This window comes from Phyllostomus discolor, chromosome 2 (assembly GCF_004126475.2).
Source record: "Phyllostomus discolor isolate MPI-MPIP mPhyDis1 chromosome 2, mPhyDis1.pri.v3, whole genome shotgun sequence".
NCBI classification, from domain to species: domain Eukaryota; kingdom Metazoa; phylum Chordata; class Mammalia; order Chiroptera; family Phyllostomidae; genus Phyllostomus; species Phyllostomus discolor.
In genome coordinates this window covers 31,251,541-31,277,751 of record NC_040904.2, presented here as the reverse complement: position 1 = coordinate 31,277,751, position 26,211 = coordinate 31,251,541, and the positions used below count along the sequence as shown (strand labels likewise).

General features: G+C 36.8%; 1 protein-coding gene across 1 annotated transcript; it reads right to left on the bottom strand.

Moving 5' to 3' along the window:
- Positions 1-8,537: 8,537 nt before the first annotated feature.
- On the bottom strand, positions 8,538-19,697 carry LOC118498215. The gene is made up of 5 exons (XM_036015693.1): positions 19,574-19,697; positions 14,834-14,952; positions 13,681-13,823; positions 11,696-11,893; positions 8,538-8,734 (listed from the first exon to the last, which is right to left on the bottom strand). Exons 1-5 carry the CDS (start codon positions 19,695-19,697, stop codon positions 8,623-8,625), a joined length of 696 nt encoding a protein of 231 aa, XP_035871586.1. The 3' UTR covers positions 8,538-8,622.
- Between the last annotated feature and the right edge of the window lie 6,514 nt (positions 19,698-26,211).

The window sequence follows — 26,211 nt, the reverse complement described above, 5'->3', positions numbered from 1 at the left end:
ACAAGCTCCTTTTATAGTAATACAGGTCCTGATGGATTGATTGACACTGCTATCATGATAATACATCATCTTTGTCTCTGGTAGCCATTTTTGTTTCAAAGTCTATTTATTCTGACATTAATAATAGCACTTAAGCTCCATTTTTGGTTACTGCTTTCATATTACATTTTTAATACTTTTACTTTTCACCTATATGTGCCTTTGAATCTAAAGTGTGTCTCGACATATAGTTGGAGCCAGTTAAGAATTCTCTGCCTTTTGATGAGAGTGTTTAATTTGTTTACAATTAATGAGGGGGTGTGTAGAGTGGAGGGGAGTAAAGGAGGGAAATGGGACAACTTCAGTAATCAGTAATAGTACTGGGACAACTTATCAGTAATAGCATAATCAATAGAATATATTACAAAACAACAAGAAAACAAAAAAACCCATAATTGCTGACAAGGTAGGATAGTAAGAGGTGGTCCGTCAACATTCACACAGTTGAAAGAAGACACCGTCACCCTTCACTTGCAGACACAGCCAATAACACAATGAGTATTTCTGCCCCCAAGCATAGACCTTGCTAATTTTAGTTTCAGTTTAGTTTTAGTCTTTAGTTTTTTCTTCAAACTCTTGTAATTTTTATTTGATCAGCAGTCAAATTGAGGTCTGCCCTTTTTGTACTTTCTCCCAAATGAATGCTTTCCTATTAATTTCATTAGACTCTTCACTTCTTTATTTAAATAAAAATATGTTAAAAGGAAGCTTTATATCTCTGTTTAAATAAATGCCCGCCTGCTATATATATATAGCATATCTTAAATAAAGTGAAAATAAAACATTGCTATTAAATACCAGCTAAATACTGATGCCTACTTGAGTCTTTGAGTCTGAAATTTATACCTCTTTCTTAAACTATACTGGCAAGTATTAGTGATGTCATAAAGATATCCCAGCACTAAATTGAGGTTCCTTTTCTTAACTAACCAAGAAAAATAAAGCAAAATGTAAAAGGAGAAGGCTTCTACCCATGTGATTCAGTGTTGTTTAGTGTGCCACTTGAAACTCGTACAGATTCGACATTTTGCAAAGTGCTCTGCTAGTGAGAGCTGGCCACTTTTTCTACTCATCTTAGAGCACATACTTTCAACATAGAAAATACTTGGGGCTTATCTTACTGAACTTAGCTGAGCAACTGATTGAATGAAGTTCACCTACATTAAGGAGGTCAATCTGCTTTACATAATGTCCACTGTTTTAACTGTTAACTTTATCCCCCGTCCCCCCAAAAAACCCTTTACAGAAACATCCAGAATTATGTTTGACCAAATATCTGGGCATGATGGACCAGTCAAGATGGCACAGAAATGTAACCATCACAACCCGTATAGGCCCAATTGTCCTTATACCACACCTACCTCCTTCTCTTTCCTTTCCCCTCTGCCGCAGTCAAAACTCAGGGAGAAGAATATCTCTCTCAGATGGAGTTGAGGTATTAAATTCTAAAGTAATTCTGGAAGGCAATTTTGTAGATTGGAGGGATAGCACATCCCAAAGCCTGTTTACTGCTAGAATTATATTTTTAAAAAAGGATAGAAAAGTTAGATATATGCTAGCACAGGGGCTAACATGCATGCACACTTGCTTGACTATTGTGGTTGTATATGAATCTTAACTGTCCTGGGAATATCATAAAGTGTCCGATTCCTATCCAGTGGCTCACCTACTATTACAGATCTTAAATCAGAGCTAAGTTCTGTCTGCTCTTCTGTGAGATGAAAGAGATGTAGAGAGTTAAATGTGAAAAAAACAGGTAGGGATGGGCCTAAACCTTCCCCAAAAGTTTAGAGTATTAGAACAATGATGCATGATAGAATTCATGTTCTTTTTATAAATTTGTTTTTCCTTAGCAGTAGGCCATTTTCTATGTTTATTCATGATAATTTACTGAGAGAAAAAGATACAAAGCTTTTAAAAAATGTGTTTTAGACAGATAATGCTTTTAAAAGCAGAGAAAATATATCTGGTCATTGAACAGGTGTGTGCTTGCAAAAGGGAAATAAATGAACCTTTTAAAGCTCAATTTTTCATCAAAATGAGTTTTACTTCTAAAAACCATGGCAATATACCCTGTGGATACTTAATATATATTCATTTGAAAGGCATCTTTTACCTAGTGATCAATTGCTTTGTCTTTATTTTTATTTTAGAAAGCCAAAGAAGGAGGCCATAATTTTTCTGAGTAGTGCAGGCCAACATTTAGCTATTTACTTGAATTTCACAGCTCTGTATGAGAATAAATATACATTCCTATTAGTTCCTTATTTAATCCATAATCTGCACAACAAAGGTTTGCTATGTTACTAACTTTCTTTGTTAGCATAAAAAATATCTTCCATGTAACTCTGACCCTGTTGGCAATAGATTCAGAATCTGTATAGGTGGGACCTATAGAATTTAATAAAGACATTATCTTAATTGTTTACAGATGTTGACAAAAGTCAAATTTAATGTTTAGCATGAAACTTATCAGTATATTTCTATTATGTGTACAAATATATACTCTAATATTGGGAGTAGGGTGAGCCTAGCATACTCTTAAAACAGCACTTTGGCCATAGGACTCAGGAATACCAGAATTCTTCCCCAGAACAGTACCTCTCACAATTTTCTGGAAGGAGATAAGTGAAAAGAACAATGACTAATTAAACAAAATTACACTTTATTACAAATTACATATCTGACTCAAAAGCCATGGACCTATTCTTGTAAATTGTGCTGAGATTTCCTAGAATTTACCCCCACACTAAATATGTTATTGGGCATCACCCTACTGAGCCCAGATTTGACATTTAAAAGTCACAAAAAGCTACACCTGCCAGCTCAGGAAAACATGGAGGCAGGCAAGTAGAAAAGGGCTGTGGTACATTTGCCTACTACTGAGTGGGCCTGATCATCTGACAGGCTTACCTCCTAGACCAGGACACAGTCTCCTGGTGAGGGCCAGAATGAGAGGGACAAAGTGCGTGTGGGGGGTGGGGGTGGGAGAGAGAGGCAGGAAGAGAGAGGAGACTAGAGGGAGGGGAGGAGGTGGGAAGGGAGGGGAAAAAGAGGGAAGGGAGAGAAGGAGAGTAGAGGGGAGAAGATGGGAGGGGAGAGAGCAGTGTCCGTACCATGTTATGAGTGTAGAAGGAAGAGAATTCGGAAAATAAAAATCAAAAGGCCTTCTTGAAAGCTCCACACATAGAAAACTCAGAGGAGTTGGTTAGTAAGGTTCAAATAGTCAGCCCTCTCTCCTTGGGTGAAGAGGGGGCAGCGGCGCAGAACTGCCTGTTTGGAATCTGGTTTGAGGGGAAGGATTGAGGGAATAAACAGAAAAGCATGAGCAGCCCCAAGGCTAACATCCATCTCATAGAGAAGTTCATGCTTCAGGGAGGTTTCTGATTGCCACAAAATGCATGCTTTTGCCCTCTAACATTATTTCTTTAGATTCATGGGATTTCATCATTAAGTGTTTTTTTTTTCTAGCTCTAGGGATCTAACCTCAGGGAGGGTCTACTCAGATTTCACTTCATTCCCTCAACACTCATTGAGAACATGCAGTTTTGGAGAGCTATAAAGAGGATTTCAGTCGAATCCTGCCCTTGAAGGAACTTGTATTTTATACATTGTCAAAAGTAACTGGAATATAAAGTGAAAAATACCTTAAATATGTATTGCTCAGGGACACTGAGAGTTTGGAGAAAATAATATTTTAGCAACAGTAGATTTCACTATGATTTTCATAAAGTAATATAATTAGTTTTGATGTAACCTTTTAGAACTTCAAACAGAGCTCCTAGAATATTTCTTGTGAACAGAAAAAAAGCAGATAAGCAAATACGCACCTGCATGATTCCAATATTATGCATCTGCTCCAAAGCTCTACAACTAATTAGAAATTTTGCTTCATGAGTGCAATTAGCCTTTAAAAAGATGGGCATCCATTAACACAGCTTGGTAGTATAATGACAGCAATTAGTTATAATTGTTCTATTCTAGAAAGAAATAATAATTGAAAGTAGATGACTTCTAGAGGATTAACAAATAAGCTTGCTAATTTAATTCTAAAAATTTGGTACAGAAAATTCATTTTAGGAATCTTCCTCTTTGGATGTATATAGAACTTGAAGAAAATATGATTCTTTTCTGCTTTGGCTTTTCCTAGTTAACTTTGATCTACTCTTTCTTCCTCTGCCTCCTCCCACAAATCCTAGTTTAACCATTTCCATTTCCACTGTAACAGAAGAGAAAACATCAGGGTACTTTTGAGAACCTAGGAGCTGAGAAAAATTCCCTAGAAGATGGAATTAATTATACAATTTGAGACATTTGAACAATGAGAAGTTACGGAAGGCAGATATTAGTTCAATATAAAGCAGGCCATCTTAAAGATTAGAATGAACCAAAAAGAATTTTTTCTAGGTGGAGAACAGATGCCAGCTAGTTGGGGAGGAGACATCAGGGGGCGGAGGGATTAAGCAAAAGAAAGAGGACTCATGGACGTGGGCACAGTGTGGTGGCTGAGTGGGGAGGGGGTATAAAGGAACTAAATGGTAATTGAAAAAATACACTAAAGATTACATGTATACATTTTTTTTCAAATGTTTAGAATTCCTGTTTATTCAAATGTAAACTGCAAAATCCCTTGTTGGGTATTGTAGAGTTTCTATGAATTGATTCATTAGGGACTTATGAAGAGCTGGACTAGTTGGTATGTAACATTTCTTCATGCACTGAATGAGCTTCTCTCACTGGAATTATTTTCTAATAAAGGTGTTATTTGCATTGTGTCATCTGTCAGAAAGTTGCCATATTTACACAGTTTAATCCCTGCCATTGTTCTGAACTGAGCCATTCAGATAATCGTGAACCTGCGCACATGTGTTATGCAAAGGAAGAATGAGACTGAGACACAAAATTAGATGTGAGATGCTAAGAGGCACTAGGGCATCTCTTTTATGCCTATTACCTCCAGTACACTGGCAGAGAACTGAATATTTCTGAAGGATGGATGTACCTAGGAGTTTTAGAATGGGAGTTTGGTGCAGTTCTGTTAATAGAATATAGCTATAAGTTAGCCCTCTTTGGTGCCTATGCACCAATAATTCTCACAAACATAACTCTATTGCTAGTTAAAATCCTTGTATATTCTCAACACAGTATATTTGCCAATATGCTTAAATGGAATATAGCTAGAATATGCAAAGAAATATTACACAGGCCATGTGAGCCGCTTTATTTGGAGTGATAGCATACTGTTACTAGACATGTGACCCCTGATGGCTACTAGAGCTGCTGCCACTGCAACGAGTAAATAGACTCACTATTAGGTTCAATGGCAATCAGTTCACTGGCCTCCCTCCAGTCAGTGCCAATCTGGCTTAGGTGAGCATCATCAACTTAGGTCAACCCCTTCTAGCCATACTGCCCATAGAACCTGTGTCTCTTAAGAGTAGAATATCAGATTGCGACTCAACACAGGCTACCTCTTGGACACAGTGTGACAAACATCCAGAGATGCTTACTTATCAGTGAGGCCAGCCGTTCTTCCTCCCAGCAACCCAGCACCCAGCACCTCTTACCTCCCACATGTGAAACCCATGATTTTTGTTGCCAATTAGAATGTTTTTGCTTGGAGGTAACAGACAAATTAATTCAATGTAGCTTACTGAAACAATTTGCTGGCTGTCATAATGCCCAAATTTTTCATGCCCTCATAACTTGTTTCTATGTCCAACACTGTTGCCTTAAAGTTTTTAATACATTTCACTTAAATTATTATAGTTATAAGCTACCTGGTAAGTCTACCACTCAAATAATAATTTCCTATAATAGGCATTTATTCATTTACTCAACATTTTGTGTGCCTACTATGCTGTTTGGTGGTGGGGGATACAGCACTGAACACGTTAAATTGCAGTCCCTAAATTTAAGGAGCTGTACTAGTGGAGAAAGACCGGTCTATGCTATGGCATCAAATGGAATCACAGAGGTTGATGCCATAGGTCTACTGTCTCTTGCTTCAGACATCTCTGTAGGATGAATGTGGATCTGCTCATACTGTATTCACTGCAGGACTTAGTCTAATGAAACGGCCTCTATCTGGGAATTTGCCTGCTAGTGTGGCACAAACAAAGAGTGACAAAGCACAATCTGGTTCTCAGAATTTCTGCCTACAAGTTATCTGTATCATACTCACTTATATTTCACTGGCCAAATCAAGTTCCTTGACACAGCTGACTTCACGGAATAGAGGAAGTATATACCTTTTCCAGGGAAGGTAATAGATATTGGTGAAGAGTAAACAAATCAGCCACATGACCGTAAAATTTAGAGCAAGGGTCAGCAAACAATACACTGTCACAAGTTTTTGTAAACAAACTTTCATTGGGACAGACTGGTACCCATTAATTTACATATGGGGCAACTTCTGTGCATTACAAGGCAGAGAAGAATAATTATGGCTGAGACTATATGACCTGAAAAGGCTAAAATACTTTTTAGTTCTTTCCAGAAAATATTTTTCTGCCCTGATTTAGAGAGGCAGAAAGATACATGCATCAGGATTTAAATTGAAGTGTGTCCCACTTTCTTATTTATCTCTCGATTGAAGCCTTTGGGGGAGGGGGAGCAGGAAAGGTATAAATTTTTTTTAAAAATCAAGTGGGGCCATTATTAAGAAAACATGTCATGAAAATGTACTATTGACCTGCAGAGGAAACAGATGATTGGAAAGATGAGGGAAGATTTTTTTGAAGGAGATAACACTTGAAGTGAGCATCAAAAGAAGTAACAATTTCTTAGGAGTGCCTTCAAGGAAAAAGTATTGCAGAACTAAGGAAAAACTTGAATAAGGAAAGTTTTGGGTATGCTCAAAAATTTTTGAGTACCTGATTGTGATTAAATGCTAGTATTTGTGATGAATTATGGAGAGAAAGCTGTCCACGAAAACACACGAAAAATTTAAATTAGACCTATGTCATTAAAAGATGCAGCAAGGGTGTTAGAAGATGTTCAGGCTTCGACCCTTGGCTTTGCAGTGTAGTGATTGCATGGCCTGCCTTGCATGACCTCTCCGAGCTTCAGCTAGCCCTGCCTGGGAAATGAGAGTTATTGGGACCTCATAGCTGTTTTAGGATTTAAATAATGGATCTACATCTGTCTTGTGCCTGATACATAGTACAGGCTCAAAAGTTGTAGCTATTATTATTATTATTACTTTTTTAAAACCGTTGTCAACCCACTTCTTTGACTTTCATGGCCAGGCCCATTGCCATCTGACACACATACTCCCTGGGCTTTGCGCCCCGCCCCACATTCTGCCGACTCGAGGAACCACCTGCTGCTGCCAACAGTATCCACCTCACACAATGTTCTCTCTAGAAAGCCCTCAGACTGGCTTCACATAATTTAAAATCAAATTATGCATGCTGTCTTCTCATTCATGCTTAAGGTTTTTGAGGGAAGGGATCGTATCTTGATCTCGTGAGAATCTTTGTTATAAAATGTTACAAGCAGCACTCACTCATGGCAGAAGGATCCACAAAAATATTTTACTTCTTGCTAGACTCCCTGGTTAATCTATGAGCCATCTTGGGAAAATCTTTGTTCTGCAACAAAGCTGATCTTTGGAAATAAATAAAAATACAAGGTCATAAATTAGTCTAGTTGTTAACCTTTCTATATTTTGAAGGCAATTAAACTGAATTGTGTTCTTTCTCATCAACATATAGGGAAAGCAGTTTTAAAATCACATTTATGAAATTCTCTACACAAAAATCTTACCATTATTGTTTGTTTTGTAAGTGTTTTTCAGCAGGGGTCTCCAACCTTTTGGCATCTCGGGGCCACATTGGAAGAAGAAGAGTTGTCTTGGGCCACACATTAAATATACTGTGACACATAATCACAAAAAAATTTCATGTTTTAAGTACATGTACGATTTTGTGTTGGGCCACATTCATAGCCATCCTGGGCTGCATGTGACCTGCAGGCCTCAAGTTGGATTCCCCTGGATGGACAGCATATGGCCCAAGGCATTCCTAAATTTCTATTGTTTAGAAGTCACTAATGGACAAAAGAACTTAAAATGAGAATCCAACATATGTGGCTTAAATGAACACAAGGCATTTCTGATTGTTTCTTTTTCTTTTGATGAGTTCAGATGTTTAAAGCAGTAGTCAAAAAACAAGGGGCTTATAGTCCGGGGAGTGGGCCAGTTGAGTCCCTGGAACATGAGGGAAAACTTAGAGCCCTTATTCATGTTCAGTTTTCATCCCATCATGTTATAGACATCTACTACTCAATGTTTTTAAATATACATGAGATATTTATTTAGTGTTTGATGTATATAATTTCTAAATGAAAATTAATTTTATGTATACACTCAAAATTTTATTTACTGACAGGTTATACAATTTTTTAAGAACTGGAAATCACTGGTTTAAGGGAAAAAATACATATACAATATTTAGCCATAAATATTGTATGGCTAAATATAATAGCCATATTTAGTTACGCATTTCTTGTGTCTATTAGCTTTTAGAGATACATTGAAATACATTTTCTATACATTGCTTTCTTTCTATACAAATTGCATTAAGATACAATGCATAAGTTTGAAAAAATATTGGTTTCTGGTGATGGAGAATCTTCTGGAAGCTTTGGGATCCCATCCAGCATTTTTAGGTTTGGCAAACAGGAGAACACTCTAAAGAAAAAAATAAAAAGGAGAAATGAGTAACTATTGAACAAAAGCATTGTATTTCACTTACTCTCTTTATAAATAAGTGGTTGTTGCCTGCTGTTATGAGAAAGATGAGTGGCTATCAGTTTATTCCCTTATCTTTGCAATGGGATTAGAATAAAATACTACCCCTGTTCATTGTGCTGGAGTGTGCCCTCTTGGGGAGCTACCAGATGGCCCAGTAATTTGTTAAGTATTAGTCAGAGAAGTGGGCCTGCATACAGTCTGTTTTTATAAGAGATTTAATTCAGTTTTTACAAAGTCTTATAAAGGGAAAGATTAACGAGTGGATTTAGCCAACTAACCATGAGAGAAAGAATGAGGTCATGGTATATGTGCATGTTACAAACTTAAACGTTTTAGAAAGAAAAAGTAAAGCAAGCCCATGTTGTTCAGTGATAGTTAAGAAAAAATTCTGACTGAGAGGTATAAGAGAGGGGGTAGGAAATAATATGATTCTCAGTTATTTTCTCTTGACAGAATTTTGAAGCTCAAATTTCAAATTCAGACAGTCCTTCACATCAGCCCAATTGAACAGTAGTCATATACCTAGCAGTGTTATAAAGCAGCATTTCCTGTCCAGCGGACAGCTTTTCTAGATTGGGGAAGCCTGGGAGATCAGGCCAAAGGGAATGCACGGCCCTGGGATTTTCCCAGGACAAAAGATACTGAAATCTCTTAGCAGACAAGCCAAGAGGTGCCGACCTCCTTGACTACTCCCACTGGCTGCATGATTCCTTTAGCACGAAATGCTTTCTGCATATTAAATCATTTCATCTTCACAACAGCTCTGTCTGGTTGGTTTTTGTCACTCATTTTAAGTAATTGATCCCAGATTATTAGGCCTGCAGATGACAGAGCAAAGGATAAAATCTAAGTCTTCTGACTCCAATGTTAAGACTTAGCTGGCAGGAAATTCTAGTCACTACTTCTTTTTAAAAAATCAAACTATGCTGAACTAATATCACACTGACTTTTGAAAAATGGCAGAAGAGTTTGCTTGTGGGTATTCTGAGAAGTGGGGATGACCTCTGCCTACTGGGACTTACACTATTAGCTCTATCATTAAGTCCTTTCACTTTTGAATTGTGCTGTCCTCTTATTGGAGGATCTGAAACAAAAGAGGAAGGGAAAGACAGTCACAATTTTAGGTGAAAGTGATCAAGAAAATTCATAGTTAAATAATTCTGATCATAATGTAGAAGGTCATTGAAGGTCTGGCTCAAATCCTCAACACAAAGATACCCAATGACAAATGGGTTATATGTCATTGGGTTGACATACAATGTCTGTTATAATGCTCAAAGTGTGGCTTTTGGCTAGGCAATTAAATCCCAATTTGTATAAACTTTGGACTTCAGCAGGAGTTCCTCAGCAGGAGTGGATACTTAAATCCTTCCCTCAAACTTTAAAATGGCCACATCTTTCTGTTTAAAGTAATCCTGTGCTACCTAAATCAATACACCCTTGCTTTTTATAGTTTGAATGTCAGTGTATATCTACTTTGGACTCAATCCAATAGACTTAATACTGGAAAAGTAAGAACCTCATTATATCCTTCATTCCCACATAACTCTATACCACATCATGAATTTTGAAGACAGATTTACAGTGAGACCTCAGGGCATATCAGATTCCAGACAATTAATCTTAATACTATTGTTGTAAGGCATTCTTTGAAGGGAGACAAGTGATGGAGTTGGGACTAAAGTGTTTTATAAAATCTCACATATCAATTAACAAAAATGACATATAGTAGTAATAAATTATTTTTATGACTGAAAATGTGATTTTTTATGAATAATGTTAAAATGTCCAGCTAAACCTCCTCTGACTGTAGAAAATATGATTTTGAACTTCAAAACACTATTATAGTTAAATATGAAAGCAAATCTGCTGCTAGTTTTCAATTATGTAAAAGCACTTTGGGAATTTATTAACACATAACATGAAATTTTGCTCTCAGAGGGCAGTCATAAGGGAGACAGCTGCAGGAATGGAATTTATGTAGTAACAACAGATATTAGAATTTTTATGTTGATAATTTTTCACTGTACATCAGGAGTTGAAGAGTCTAATATTATACAGACCTCTGGGTTACAGTTGCTGTCATGGGGAAATGGTAGAGTGAGAAAGAAAGGTAATGAGAACCATGTGTTCTATTGAAATTGGATGTAGATAAAGCACTATAATCATGGGACAGGAGTATAACCTAGAGATGATCTGAACCTTCGTATAGCAAGTTCAAAGTGAGAGATGAGATGATTTGTGGTCAGATGGGGACAGATACAGGGTCAAGAACTCAGTTCCTTGTTTATATCCTTATAATGCCTGTAAGTACACTAATACTGGTGCTGAAAATTAGCTGGCAATAAATAGGTAGTCATTTTATTTGGTGCACAGTCCAAGTTTGTTTAGATTCCATTACTATCATTAAGAATGTTCTGAATAGTGAAAAAGGAATAAAAATGGCTTATTCTTGGCATGTTTTCAAGCTCTTTCAACCACTAGAGTAGATTGAATCAATTACTTCTTTGTATTCACTTAATGGTGCCCTGTGGCCCAAAGGAGTGAAAATAAAACCAGAGAATAAACAATTTATGAGATTGTCACATGGGCCTTGATAGGAATTTATATTTAGAATTTTTCAAAAAACATAATACCTATAAAACATTATGAAAGAAAATGCATAGGATCTGAGCATCTAAAATGAAGCATATTTGTATATGTAAAGTCACATAATAAGAGGAGCCTAAAATTTGTACAGCAATTGCAAATTAACAAAAAAGTGTAGTAAAGATTTTTTAAAGACAAAAAAAAATCAGTTCAAAGTTCTTTAGGTGTGATTAGAAGCATTAAACATCTAATTTATACTAGATATTCAGTGAAGTACAAAAAGCGGACTTAAGGCACTTGTGATCTTACCGTTTCCGGTAATTTTGGTAAAATTCACAAGGGTTCCTCTTGAGCACAAGGGATTCTAGCGGAGTGTGCTGCAAACAGGAGAGCCCGGTGAGAGTCTCAATGTGGTTCTCAGCCAAGGATAAATGCTGTATCTGTGGTATCTTTGGTAATTGCTTGAAAGATGTGAGATGGTTTCTATTCATGTTTAACACTCTGCAGCTGAATACAAAATATAAACACCTCATCATTTGTCTCCTCATGAGGACAATTAACGCCCCAGTCTTGCATAGGGCTAGTATGTATGACACACCTAGAACATAACCCCTCAAAGGAGGGACAGTGATGTTTCCTACAGGCGACATTTGTAAGAAAAGAGAAATATTTACATTAAAATATTAGGAGAAAATAAGCAGGACATATGATAATGTAAGCTTGCTGAACGTAGGAATCTGTTGTCTTTTCTGGCCCATGGTGGATCCTCAGTAGGCTCTGAAAGAGTGAATGACTGCATATAATTTTAGTCCTGAAACGTTCTCATGGAGAAACATAAAAACGTGTGAAGAGTACTGCCACTAAATTGTGAGATTATAGTTATTTTTTTTCTACTGGGCTGCACTTAAATTCTATATTGAGAAAATAACATTTTAGATCAGAAAAAAACACCCTCTTATATAAAAGAAAACCAAAAGGTCTTCTTAGGACAAGAAATGTGTGATTGCTCAATTTTTTTTGTCTCCTAATTTTTCCCTAGGACTGTCTGCCATGACCAAAGCTGACCCCAGCAACCCATTCTGCCTAGTGAAGCAGATCGCAGCTCGCCACTAAAAGGGTTCTCAAGCAATCCAGAGCAGAGATGTAGCTTATCTTGGGATCCTTGAAGGACTAAGAAGTCCATATATTTAAAACTTTTTATGTTTGTTTCTGTCACTGTTCTTATTGCTAACACCACTCCTCCATTAAAATATGACCCTGAGCTAAGATTTCCATCAACTACCTACAGATTTTTCCCTACTAGTACTCAACACAAAAGGGGTGGGGGGGGGACAAAAAAAAGAAAGAAAAAACCCAGAATTTATTTATTAAAAATTATGTATCTATTCTTACATATTCAAACTTCAGTCACCTTCAAAGTACTCTCCATTTGAACTGCTCAATTATTGAAGCTTTTCCCACTGCTCAAAACAGTTTTTGAACTCATTGATTTTGATTCCTTTTATTGCTTCTGCTTTTTTTTGTTTTACCTCTTCCACATCAGCAAAACGTTCCCCTTTGAGGACTTTTTCATCCCAGGAAACAAACAAAAAAAGTCACTTGGGGCAAGATTAGGTGAATAGGGAGGGTGGGGCATGGGGGTAATGCCACTTTTATTCAAAACCTGCTGAACAGTCAGTACAGTGTGGGCAGGTGAGCTCGTTAATCACCCATCAGAAATGGGCAAACCTACCGAGAGTCTCAAAAAAAGATTCACTGAAGCTGAATGCAGCCTCTCACAACCATGCCAGCTGGTGCACTGATTCATATGGTTTCCTAGAACACTGTCCTAGTTGGGGAAGCCTGTAATAGAAGGGACCTGCCTTCTAATATAATAGAAGGAATAATAGAAGATAATTCCATTTTTGGGGGGTGTTGCTGATAGGAAATATGACTAAAAATTGCTGTCTTACAATAACAGTGTATATGTAATGTAATTGCACTTCTAGTTTATAATGGAAGAGATGGCAGTTTTTAATGCCAATGTGATTCTATCATTACAAATTACTCCCCTAAATATTGATAATAACAATATTCATTTGGAAAATAATAGATTTCTCCTCTCTAAAGTGTGACATTTTGATACATATATTTGCCTTTTTGCCTTACCCAGGCAACATTTAGCACCATGAGCTCTAAGACCTGATCACATGAGGTGAACCACAATGTGGGCAGACAGTGGTCACAGTCCCATGTCCACAAACAGCAAAGATTTGATTTTGTTGTAGTAACTGGACATTCTAGGAGGCAGATACCTTGGCAATCTTATGGCACTTAAATCCACCAGTGAGTTATCCACTAACCAGAGGGTTTCGACTCGAATTAGTCTTCTAAGAATCCTGTTAAAATTTGTCACTTGATAAGGGTCCCCCAAATCCTGAAATGAAATGTTCAAATTCTGAAGGGAAAAACAGAAAGAAAAAGCAAGTTGTTTGTCAACTTTTAAAAAGAGTTATTAACCAAGAGTATATTGGATATGCTATTTAAACAATCGTTGTCACCTTCCCTTGTCCTCTCACACACTCACACATCCAAACACTCACAGTCATGTCGCAGAGGTTCTCAAGGTGGTGCAGGTGAGTATCCTGAGTGAACACTGATTAAAACAACCCCCAAGGTGGAGGGTGAGGGGGTGAGACTGGGTCCTCAGACAGATTCTGAAATTCTCTAGTGGTAAAGGGGTAAAGCTTTATTTGGAAATTACTGATTTAAATGATTAGTTATCTTTAGTCCCCTTGGAAATACTAAAAAAAAATCACATTTATAAAAATTTCAGAGTAAGATATCATCATTCAAAAGATGAAAACTATGATTTTGTTTCAAAACAACTAGAGATACATACCCAAAACATACTTGGTATATTTCAAAGATAGTTGAAATTTTATTTTATTTTTTATTCCTTGTTTTCTTTAAAAATAGATAAAAAATTGTTATGATATTTCATTTTTACTTTTAAGATCAGTCAACTTTGATGTAAAGGAAATTAAAATTCTTCTCAGTAGTAGCAATGTTCTTGAAAATTCTATTACTAAAAGTCAATTTAACTTTTTTATTTCCACAATCTTACCATCAATTTCTGTCAATAAAAATTATTGAATAAAATGACAATGCTTTTTAAAAATTTGAAGCAAAGTAATTTACTATTTTTAAGGAAATACAGATATCTCTATGTTTCAAAAGATCACAAAGGGCCCTGAGGGGCATGGCCCCCTTGGTTCAGTGTCATTCTGAAGAGCGGAAAGTTGTCAGTTCAAATGCTGGTCAGGGCAGGAGCCCAGGTTGTGGGTTTGGCCCCCCACTGGGAAGAGATGCTTAAAGTATTTATCCAGGTAACTGCCCTTTAAAAAGTGCCATGATTTAATCAATGAGGAAAATAGGTTCTTTTTCCTGCTTATTTTTAGCTCTGACCTTGCAATCCTCCCAGTTTTCTTGCAGCCATGTTTCCCATCGCCTTTTTTCACAGACTCTTTTCCGTGGAGGCAAGGCCCCCTCATCCTGTGTGAAGAGGAGCTCTTCTGCAGGGGGTCCTAGGCAAAAATCACAAGGGAAGGTCCTGGAAGTAGGTATAGGGCGACAGGACTTACACCTTCACTTGGTATTTGACCTGTTGTTCCACACTTCCACTCAATATTTGGTTTGAGGGAATCAAGATTTGATGCATATAATGCCCGAATAGTGTGGGCAGTAACAAAGGGAGTTAACCTTTAACCTACATGAATTATTTCTAGCCCAGGCAAATGGAAAAATCAACAGCATAGCGACTTTAATCTTTGTATAATTTTCTATTTGGGGATGCAAAGTCACTCCTGACTTTTCTTTTTTTTTATCTCAATTTAATTAGCATTTTCCCCTTGAGACTCTTCCCTTCCTTGTCAACATCCAGATCCTCCTATTTTCCTACCTGAATGTAACTTTCCCTTGGATCTCCTTGTTTGCAGTGTTCTCTCTTTCAAAATAAATGATGCAAATTGTAATACAGCCTTCTTTAAACTACAGCTTCACCATGGGACTCACATGTTCAAAACAATTCAGAAATGCCTTGTCGCCTATCAAAGAAAGATGCAATGTCCTAGCTTGTCCAGCAAGGTTTCCCACAGCCTCACCAATCTCCATTGCCAAGTTCATTTCCCACTCTTTGCCAACCTTACTGCCCTCCAAATTAAGTTCGCACAAAACTCCCAGGGATAGGGAAGGGTACCCTGTTTCCAGTTTGGGGTCGGGTCCTAGGGCATTGTTGACTTCAGGTGCCTAATTTTAATTTTCTGAGCTTCTGCTTTTCACGGGTGCTGAAATACACGGAAGACTGGAACCAAGGGCTTATCGAGTTGAATTGGATGAGAAAAAATTTGTTTCATTTTTATAATGCTATATGAAAAATAGATTTCTAATACTTCTCTAATATCAAAATGCTATTCTAAACCAACATATGCTTTCTCATTGCCATATGCCCCTGTTGTCTGGGGTAGCATATGAACTCATTCTGTTATTATGTCAATCAGGCCCCTGACAGCAGTCAATCCTATACTAAGTGATTTCAGTTTCCTCCCCACTCTAACAGACTGTATTCCTTTGAGTCATACCTGGTCTCCTTGGTACATACTTCTAATATCCTACTTTCCTGGAATGTATGATTCCTCTCATTTCAAAAGTGGAAAAAAAAAAAACACCAGAAAGAGGATACCAAAGGCATCAGGAACAAACTTTGTTTTGTGGCAGGTTTGTCTGGGCTCAGATGGGAGATGGAGTCCATTCGTGAAAAGATTTACGGAAGGCAATCAGAAAAAGACTCCAGTATTTCATTATTTTGACATGAACATCAGTTATTTCATTAGGCACAGGTGGAAGCCAAGGTGTTACCTGCCTTTTCAGGCATTTGTCTCATAATGAACTGTACTATTTGCCATCCAGGAAATAACTTAATCCTGAAGGTGGCAGTATCTCAACCAATTTACAAATAAAACATTCCTGTGTTAGGAAATTATCTTCTTCATTTACTAGGATGATTAGAATTAAAGGTCACAGAATTAGAAAAACCGGAACAATCACCTAATTGACTGGGGAGATCTTTGGCTCTATTGCCTTTAACACCCACCCCCAAATTTGGTAACTTTCTTTGTGCAATAGACACATACTCCCGAGTTTATTTAACTCTGCCCTGTATTGTTTGCTTGACTTCTATTGATCTTCTGCTCTTTCAATTACTTTTTTTAAAGCGGCTTTCAAAGTTTTCTTTGAAGTGGGAGGCCAAAGGTCATCTCCACTGTAAGGAGTTGCATTAAACTGGGTTTTTTCCCTCAGACTTAGTTAGTCATTGAAGATATTTCTTAGCAGTTGAGAACGGCAGTCTGGAGTATCTGACAGCCCAAGGGTGTTTGTTGGCTTCTCCCTGCTCCTACTGCTATTGTTCCAGGTCTCCTCGCTGGGTTTGTCATTTGTAGCATCAGTGACTTGAACTGACTTGCTGGGGCCTTTTCAGACTGAAAGCATTTATTCTTTACAAGGATTCTGCCAACAATTTGCTCTTTTGCTTGAGTTAATTGGGGAGAGTTAAGTCAGTCTTGATCTTTCAATGAAAGGCTATGAAAGTCTTGGGAAATTGCTGTTTATCACACACCAGACAACCTTTCTTTTCTTGGGAACTCTTCCTGGATTTACAACTGGGGCAGTTGATCCCCAACTGAAGTCGTTTTAAAGGGTCTTTCAGGATCTAAGCTAAGAGGAAGGTAATTTTTGTCAAGATGCTTCTGAAAAGTGCTTGTTCTCCATCACACACATGCACACACACACACAAAAAAAAACTCCTTAAAATTATGAACAAGGGACAACTATTTTCTCCATGGTTGGAGGTGATGGAATTTTCCAGTGTTTTGCATCCCCTAGATCATGCTCCATTCCTTTTATGACTACTCACTTGGCCAGAGATTGGGTGTTGTTAATGATGTATGGCAGGAAAATGTGTCTTATCTCTGCACAGCAATGATGTCCTCTGCATGAATGACCACTGGGGTCATTATGTGGGATTGGTTTTGCTAAGAGATGACCTCCACACATGACCTGGCTGCTTAAATCAGGGAAGGAGGATGACCATTGGACTCTCTTTACACAGGCTTATTTTTAGCTTGCTCCTACATTTACTCCTACTTCTATTCTCTGGTCATCCCCTGCAATTTCTTCAATTCTGCAATCCTCTCTAAACCTCACTCTCCACCTCTGCTCGGGTTACAATTTCTTTTCTCTTCAGTGAGGCTGCCACAATCATCAACTATCTCCCTCATACATACCCTATGCCAGTACCCTTTTACCAATCTGTTGACTTTCTATCCAAATTTCTTCCTTCTCTCCCTTCCTCCAAATCTCCTAAACTAGTGTTATTCATTGTATAGAAATGAGATAATCTGCAATGTAATTTCCTGTGATCATTTTTACAAGTGCAGACACTGGGGCCCCGCTCCATGCTAACTACATCAGATTTGGGGGGAGTATGGCCCAGGAATCTGCATTTTCACACAGCAGTTTAACTAAAGTTTAAGAACCAACTGAACTCAACCCACTTTAGTTCCTGAGGTAGCCCTGTTTTCCTTTTGCTGATGAATTCCTTACACGTGACACTCACTCTCTCTCCTTCTCTGGTCTTCTTTCTTTATAATTACCCATATTTTCTTGTTTTTGAAATAATATTCTCTCAAAGGTCTCCAAAGGACAAACCTAAATTTCCTCTAGTTTAACTATCTATCAATATTTTTAACAATATTAGGAGTCATTACTTAGTTGCAAATAAAACTTACAGAGTTAAAACAGAAGAATTTTCCTCGAAGTTTCAGAAAGCGATGTGTTTTAGTCTACCTTTGTCAACTGAGTTTGACTAAGAGACAAAAGGCACTGTGTGAGTCAAGTAATGCAACTGAGGGGAAAATAAGCAGGTAAACATATTTATAACAACTTTTTCTAAGCCAGCGTAATAATTGGACAATATAATTGCACAATATAGTTGCCAGTCTGAAAATACAGATGGAAGATAGCCAAGATATTGGGTGTTTTATAGAAACTAAATACTCACTAAAGCAAGAATTATGTCTAATATTATGTCATCAGCTTATGGAGGATGCAAAAAAAGACATGAAAAATGCACAGTCTCTGTTCCTACATAATTTATCATCTATTAAAAGCTACTTATAGAAATAAAACTATAATTTACTAATCCTAATCAAATTATACGTATGAAGGGCTGCAGATCATGGTTCTTCACACTGTCTCACTAATCCACTTGTAAAATCTGAAGATGACAAAGGAACATTTAAATGTTGGTTATTTTACCAAATTTAAAATGTTTAGTAAAAATATAAAGTGAGATGACTTGATTTATTTACTCTCTTTTAGTGCTTCAAAAAAAAGTATAGAATTGAAACAGGTTAAAGTCACCCACTGAAGTAGCAGTGTTGCCCATGCTCATGAAATATAGTAAATAAAACTAAATTGCAAAAAGATCATTGGTTAAATAAGTTTAATATACAGGTGATGAAAATGTATGCAACCTTTTTATAAATATGTTTTGGGTAATTCTTACAATATTAAAATAAGTGAAAATACTTTTTCACTTATTCAGAATTGTTTATACAATTTTGTTAAGTATATATGCATATGTTCATGATTTTCAGGGAAAGCATAATTGGAAATAAAAGACACAATGAGTATTTCTGGATAGTTGAATTGTAGGTTCTTCTTTATCTGTTTTCCAATATTTAATACTGAACATCTACTATTTTTATAATCAGATACAGGGTCTGGCAGAAGTAAGGCCTGCTTGAGTTTGGTTGGTGTAATAATATAGGTGTAATAACCTATACACTCATTTGAACATTTCACCCAGAATGTCACATACTGTGCTTCAGTGTGATATTGTTATGTTACAGAATTACATGCTTATGATATTGTAATAAAAATTTTATAATAAGAAAGAAGCACTATTTGTACTGGACCCTGTATTACAATATGCTTTTAAAGGTGGCTTCACTAATTAACAATTCCATGATCTTGAAAAAAATTCTTTCTACTTGTAAGAAATATCTTTTTTTCAAGTGATGTATTTTAATCCATAAAACCATCTACTCAGGGCATGTGCACAAAGAATAGACACATTTGTTCTCTTACCTTCTCTTACTCTTGGGCAACGCAGTCGACTTCCTTGAACGTCATGGTGCCCCACCTCGTGCCATGTGAGGTGCTTAACAGAATCTGACGGAAGCTTTGAAATAAGAGAGAGGAAAAATACCATCTGGCAATACACAATTCATTTCCTTTTATGTACAAAAGTGATGCAAATCCATGCCGAACACTCTGCCAAATGAAACTCTGAGTACCTAATGGTGTGCTCATACAAGACACCTTAGTCTAATGTAAATTATGTGTTCTTATTCACCTTTGCATCTCCAACACCTGTAATTGATTTATGTTTGATGGTGAAGGGTAGCAGAAATAAGTATATGTACCCTTTCATGAGTCCACTTCACACCACCTCTCATAAATTGTCCTTTAATACTTAATGAACATTTCATGAATAATTTCATTCCATTTCGAACAGCTGTAACAATTAAGGGCTCTTCATTCTATGGATCCCAAAGAATCCCTTCACATGTGACTGCTGTTCAAGTGTTTGATAACCATCGTCATCTTCTTCCTAAGTCATTCAATTATTACCCACAGACCATGGTTTGCAAATGATTCAATATCTAGGAAGAACATGCAGTTCTCCTTGGGAAGAGTTCCAATTTATTGACATTGCTCTTAAAATGTGTAGCCAGTGCTGAATAAATTATTTCATGTCTGGTCATCTTTCTTGTTCCAGACAGTATAATAGTGACCAAAATATGTGCCAAGATCACATTTAGGGCAATTTTATATTGTTTATGACTACTGGAGTTGTGGTCGGTCACAATTCCCATTATCTTCTACAGCTTATGGTAATTTCAAGGTAACACAAACAGAAAAGATATATTACTAGGAAAAGATAATTATGTTACATACACACACCATAGATTCATTCTTCTGTTAGCCAGTGTTATACACATATACAAACAAATCCAGGATATTTGATTTAAAGGAATGCCATTGAAGTATTTGGAACAACTGCATTTGACTTACAGAGCAGCATTTCACAGAGCTTATGTTTTGCTTGAGCAGTAAATTTGTTTGACTAATACTAACATAAAAAACATTTCCACTATTAAGTAAGCTTATGAGGCTCCGGATTAAACCAAGTTAAGCATTTCTCTTTATTACCAGACTTCTTGGAGCCTTTAGCATTCTAATACATACTGTGAGTCCACACTACAAAGTGTCCCCTTGAACTTTTAAGACATAGAACTTTTTATTCGTGGAGCAGGATGTGAGACTGTGTATCTTGTAAAGGAGAATTTGGAAAAAGCTGTCTCAAAATGAACTGGGAAGAAGTGGCTTTTTAATAATCATTTAGCTTTGATCTTTTATATTAATTACTTATTCAGTGAATAGCCTCGATCGACCCAGTACCTAATTCAGTATCTTCATTTAAAAAATAGAACTAATAATAAAATCTTTCTCCCTTAATAACAGTAACACTAAAATATTAATGCTTGAGCAATTCTTTGGGATACCCGGAGGAGTTGATAACATGCTTTCAAGGAATTCACTCACTCTTTAGAGCTATTTAAAAAAAAAACTAAGGAGCACAAATGCACTTATACATTTGTGATTATTGAGGAATGTAGCCCCTGGCTTACTTACTCTTCGTTGTTGAGTTCACATGTTTATGTAAACTTCTTTCCCAACCTGTAGTATGCTTTTGGAGTGTTTTTTCTTGCTTCTATTATAGAATAAAAATTTCTTTAAAGTTAAATTCTTACACAGCATTGCATCTGTGCTATTCCTTGAGGTTCTTGCTGAGAAAAAAAATAATCTAAGATAAAGTTGTATTAGCAAAGATAGTTTCCATTTTTTCAACTGGTGTCTAATTTTGTGCAAAAAAAAAACTATGTTCATTTGTTTTTTAAAGGAGTTATGTGGGTGATTTTGGGAACGCTGACATTGTAGGAATTTGAGCCCTTGCCTTTCTTTGTTTATATCAGGGTAAGGTTGTCAATGTGTTGCAGTTTTGTGAGTATTGTTCTTTCTTAAGGGATAGTGAATATTTGTGCCTTACCCTGTTCTTTTTCTGTTTTTATTTCTTGTAAACCAATTGACTAATTCATTGGTTCAATAAATATTTTCAAAGTGAGCATGCTTCATTTCATTCATTTATTCAAAAATTATAATAAAAATTAATTTAAAACTCCCCAAATATATATTGTACATTTGGTTTGTGCTTTAAAAACTCATTTTCTGTAATTTTGGGAGGCAGACATAAATAACGCACCTTGATCCAGTGGGATAAGGGGAACAATTATGAACAAAGGAAAGGAGGAAAAGCATGTGTGATTCCACGTAGGTGGGTAAGAGGAAGTCTTGGAAATGGTCAGTTTAGGAGGGGGAAATCTTGTGTTAACAAAGGAAATTCCAGAAAGAAAGGACATAAATCTTAGACCAGAGGCAGGATTTGAACTCAGTGGGAGAAAGCAAGGGATGGCATTTTTGTTTGGGGGATCATTATCTTTTCTACTCATCTCCTCTGGTGTTTCTCCACCCCAGCTTCCTTCTTTTCCTCTCCAAGTTGGGACTGAGAGTATCAACCATTCATTCCCGCCCCCACCCCCCAGTTAGAAGGGTGGATTTAAGAAGTTTACACTTATTAGAAAGTGTTAAATATAAGGTCAAGTTCATTTTATAAACTTGTGATTAGGTAAAGGGATAATTAAAAGTATTTACCTGGGATGATACTCCAGAATCTGAAGGTGAATGAAATATTCTGTTCCTTGACAGAGCTGACCAAGGGTATGACGCACTCAGATCCGAGCAGTATGATGAGGTGGGTGGATGAGTCTCCTGACTGTTCATGTTTCGACCTGAAGAGCTGTGTGCAAGAAAATGCTTAAAATGTTTGTATCTCTCTCTCTCTCTTTTTTAAGATTTTACTTATTTATTTTTAGAGAGAGGGAAGGGAGGGAGAAAGAGGGGGACTGATAGTCTTTAAATGTAAGCACTTTTGTATTAAAAACAGTAACAATAAATTATAAGCACCAATTTTTCCATTTAGAGGAGAAATAAATGATATCTTAGGAATATACCTAGATCTCAAGGACTTATAGATCTTATCATTGTCTTAAACACATTTTTATGGCTAACAGTCACTTAAGATAAATTCTTCGCAAAGGTAAGGATGTCCACATACACAGTATGTCTTAGAAAAGCGTATCTACTGGTGCACACAAATGCTGTTGTTTGTAAGACAGGAACAAGGAGTCTAGCCCTCACATCGGAGTATCATTCCTAGCAGAGCTACAGGGCCAACAGCGAGGCAGAAACAAGCATCTGAAACTCCCCAGCTGGTTTCCCCATTAATCTGGGCCTTAAATTTTCCATGACAAATTTCCCAAACACCTTATATTTCCTCAAATTGGTAGCAAACAAATTAAAAAGTCAGGTTCTTTAATCAATATTACTGACTTTGAAATACTTCTCAACCATTTCACTAACAACAACCCAGAGCCCTCTGTATTCCCATTGATATACCACTGACATAGAAAATGTCTTTTCCGGTCTGCTGTATAAATTCTCTAGGCGAATATTCATTGTTGTGCTTACATGTTTCCTTTTCTCTTTAGCAATGATAATAAGATTCTCTTTCTGTAATTGGTTCTTTACACTATTTCGAGCCAATTTAAAAATAATATCTTAATATACCTTTTTATGTTAAGTAAAATTAGAAATCATATATTTATTTCTAGCCTGTTTTACTCTAAATAGATCATTTTCAGGCTGCAAGAATCTTAAGAGACAACATTCTATATTTTATGGCACAGTTATTACGCCCCATAGAAATTTCGCTTACAAGAAACTACATATCCTTTATATATTGAGGTTGTCTTCATGAACTGCAATATAGAAATGTCTTTCCTTTTTCATTTATTAATTGAGCTGGTAGAGTAGATGAGCATAGCCATTACATCATATTCTAAAAATAGCATCCTGTGCCATTGGAAAAAAGCTATGCCCTATTATCAAGGAGAAAACTATCCCTCTATCTACCATTAAATAAAAAATAAATAATTTTTTTGTGAAAAAGTCAGAGAATAGATGCCTCTCATATCTTTCCTACCTGAGCAATTCTTTAATAGTTTAGATATTGTTTCTTAAAATTACCCAAGAGTATTTTGCCATAGAAACAAATGAACAAACATTAAAAGAACAATATTAAATTGTGTACAATATATTATTCTTTTTTTTAAATGGACAGGTTCAGATATAATTGTCTATGACATTTTTTTAAAGATTTTATTTGTTTATTTTTAGAGGGGAAGGGAGGGAGATAGACAGAGAGAGAGAGAAACATCAATGTGTGGTTGCTGGGGGTTATGGCCTGCAACCCAGGCATGTACCCTGGCTGGGAATCAAACCTGGGACACTTTGGTTCCCAGCCCGCGCTCAATCCACTGAGCTACGCCAGCCAGGCAATATATTATTCTTGAAGCAGGTAAACCCTGCCATCGACAACAGGAGTTTTGGGCAATAATCAGGGAGAAAAAAGTGGGGGGAAATAAAATAATATATCAAGGGATGAACAGAGAATGAAAGTTTAGCTGACTTTTTTCGTTCATTTATCTCTATTAAAATATACTAGCCATTTTATACCAAAAAAATCAGGAAAATAAGGATAATAAACTCTGCTGAATTTTTCTTCAGTGACTGGTGTCTGGTGATTGTAACCTCCAGTGATGGTTATACAGTGAGAGGTTGAGTTAATAGAAGCCACTGGAATTCCCATCTCTCTCGTTTCTTAATCTACAGTGTCAGAAATGGTCTTGCTTCGCTGGTGTAATCTCCTCAAAGCAGAGCAGCGGGGAGATAATAAGTTCACATAATTAAAATATTTTATAAAAAAGATCTAGTTGGTTGGGTTTTTACCATTTCTTTGTGTAGTGCTATAAGAGTGAACATGACAATTTCAAGGTAAAATTAAGTTTAAAAGTAACTGAAAATTACCTACAAAGGAAATCCCATTAGATTATCAGGTGATTTTTCAAAAGAAACCTTGCAGGCAAGAAGAGGCTGGAAAGAAGTATTTGAAATCACGCAAGGCAAGGACCTACATCCAAGATTAATCTATCCAGCAAAGCTTTCATTTAGAATGGAAGGGCAGATAAAGTGCTTCCCAGATAAGGTCAAGTTAAAGGAGTTCGTCATCACCAAGCCCTTATTATATGAAACATTAAAGGGACTTATCTAAGAAAAAGAAGATAAAAAATATGAACACTAAAATGACAATAAACTTATAACTATCAACAAATGAACCTAAAAGAAAAGAAAAACAATGAAAACAAAAACTAAGCAAATAGCCAGAACAGGAACAGAGTCAGAGAAATGGAGATCACCTGGAGAGATTTCAGTGGGGAGGGCGAAGGGAGGATTAGGGGGGGAAAGGTAAGGTAAGAAGAAGCATAAATAGTAGGCATAAAGTAGATGGGGAAAGATAAAAAATGGTATAGGAAATAGAGGACTCAAAGAACTCATATGTGCAACCCATGGACATGAACTAAGGAGGTGGGAATGCAGGAGGGTTGAGGGGGCAGGGTGGAGGGGGCATAAAGGGGGAAAAATTGGGAAAACTGTAATAGCATAATCAATAAAAAATACTTAAAAAAAGTAAAAGCAACTGAAAATTATCTCATCATCTTAGTTTACATTAGATAATTTTGGAATTTGAACTAGAATTCTTTGTGCCATTATTCTGATTACTACTAGACTTTATTAATAATAGAAGGTAATAAAAAGTCTGGTAACATAATAGGCAACTAACATCCCCTCCAACTCTAGCTCTCTAGCTCGCTCTCTGTCTTTCTCTCTCTCTCTCTCTCCCCCCCTGCTCTCTCTTTTTCAGGATGATTTAAGATTGGTCAAGCGTTTCAGCTAAAGACAAATGACCTGAGAAGATTCTAATCAGAAGATGACTAGACAGATTGTCTTCCAGTGTGAAATCTCTTTGTAGGCCCCAAGGTCTGAATTTCTCCGCTCACTTTTTATTACTCCTTGGTGCCACACCAGAGTGCAGCGGTGAAGGGCAGTGTGCTGGGATTTTGTGGTAAAAACTTTGGGGTGTGCTCAAAATTGTCTTAGTTCTATTACTTCTATCAGAAATTTCCATATAAAATTTTTCTTCTGCCTGCCTTTTTGGGAGAGAAATCTCAGCAAGGTAAGATAATTTCTGATCCTTTAGTTTAAAACAGAAAAGTAAAAATTGAGCACACTTCAGGTTGTATAACTACCCAAACTCCTACTCCATCTACAACTGCATTAAAGGTATATATCAAGGATGTCAAAAGTGCAAGATCTGTGAGTCCTTGGAATCCAAGGAATAGCTACTGCTGTGACCTTGGGCAAGACATGGAGTAGTTTGTTATCTTTAGTATTTGGATGCTGATGTGGGGTTTTGTTTCTGTTCTGTAACATGGCGATGATGGCAGCTTGTGAACCTGCAGTCATGTTGTCGTTAACGCTGACAGGGCACCTGCTCTGTGCTAGGCACCGTACTGAGAGCTTCACTCATCTGATCGTTGGAAGCACCTAATGAAGTGGGTAATGTGACTGTTTTTGATTTTACAGGTGAAGAAACTGAGGCACAGAGAGGTGGCACAACTTGCCCAAGTCACGCTAGTAAATAA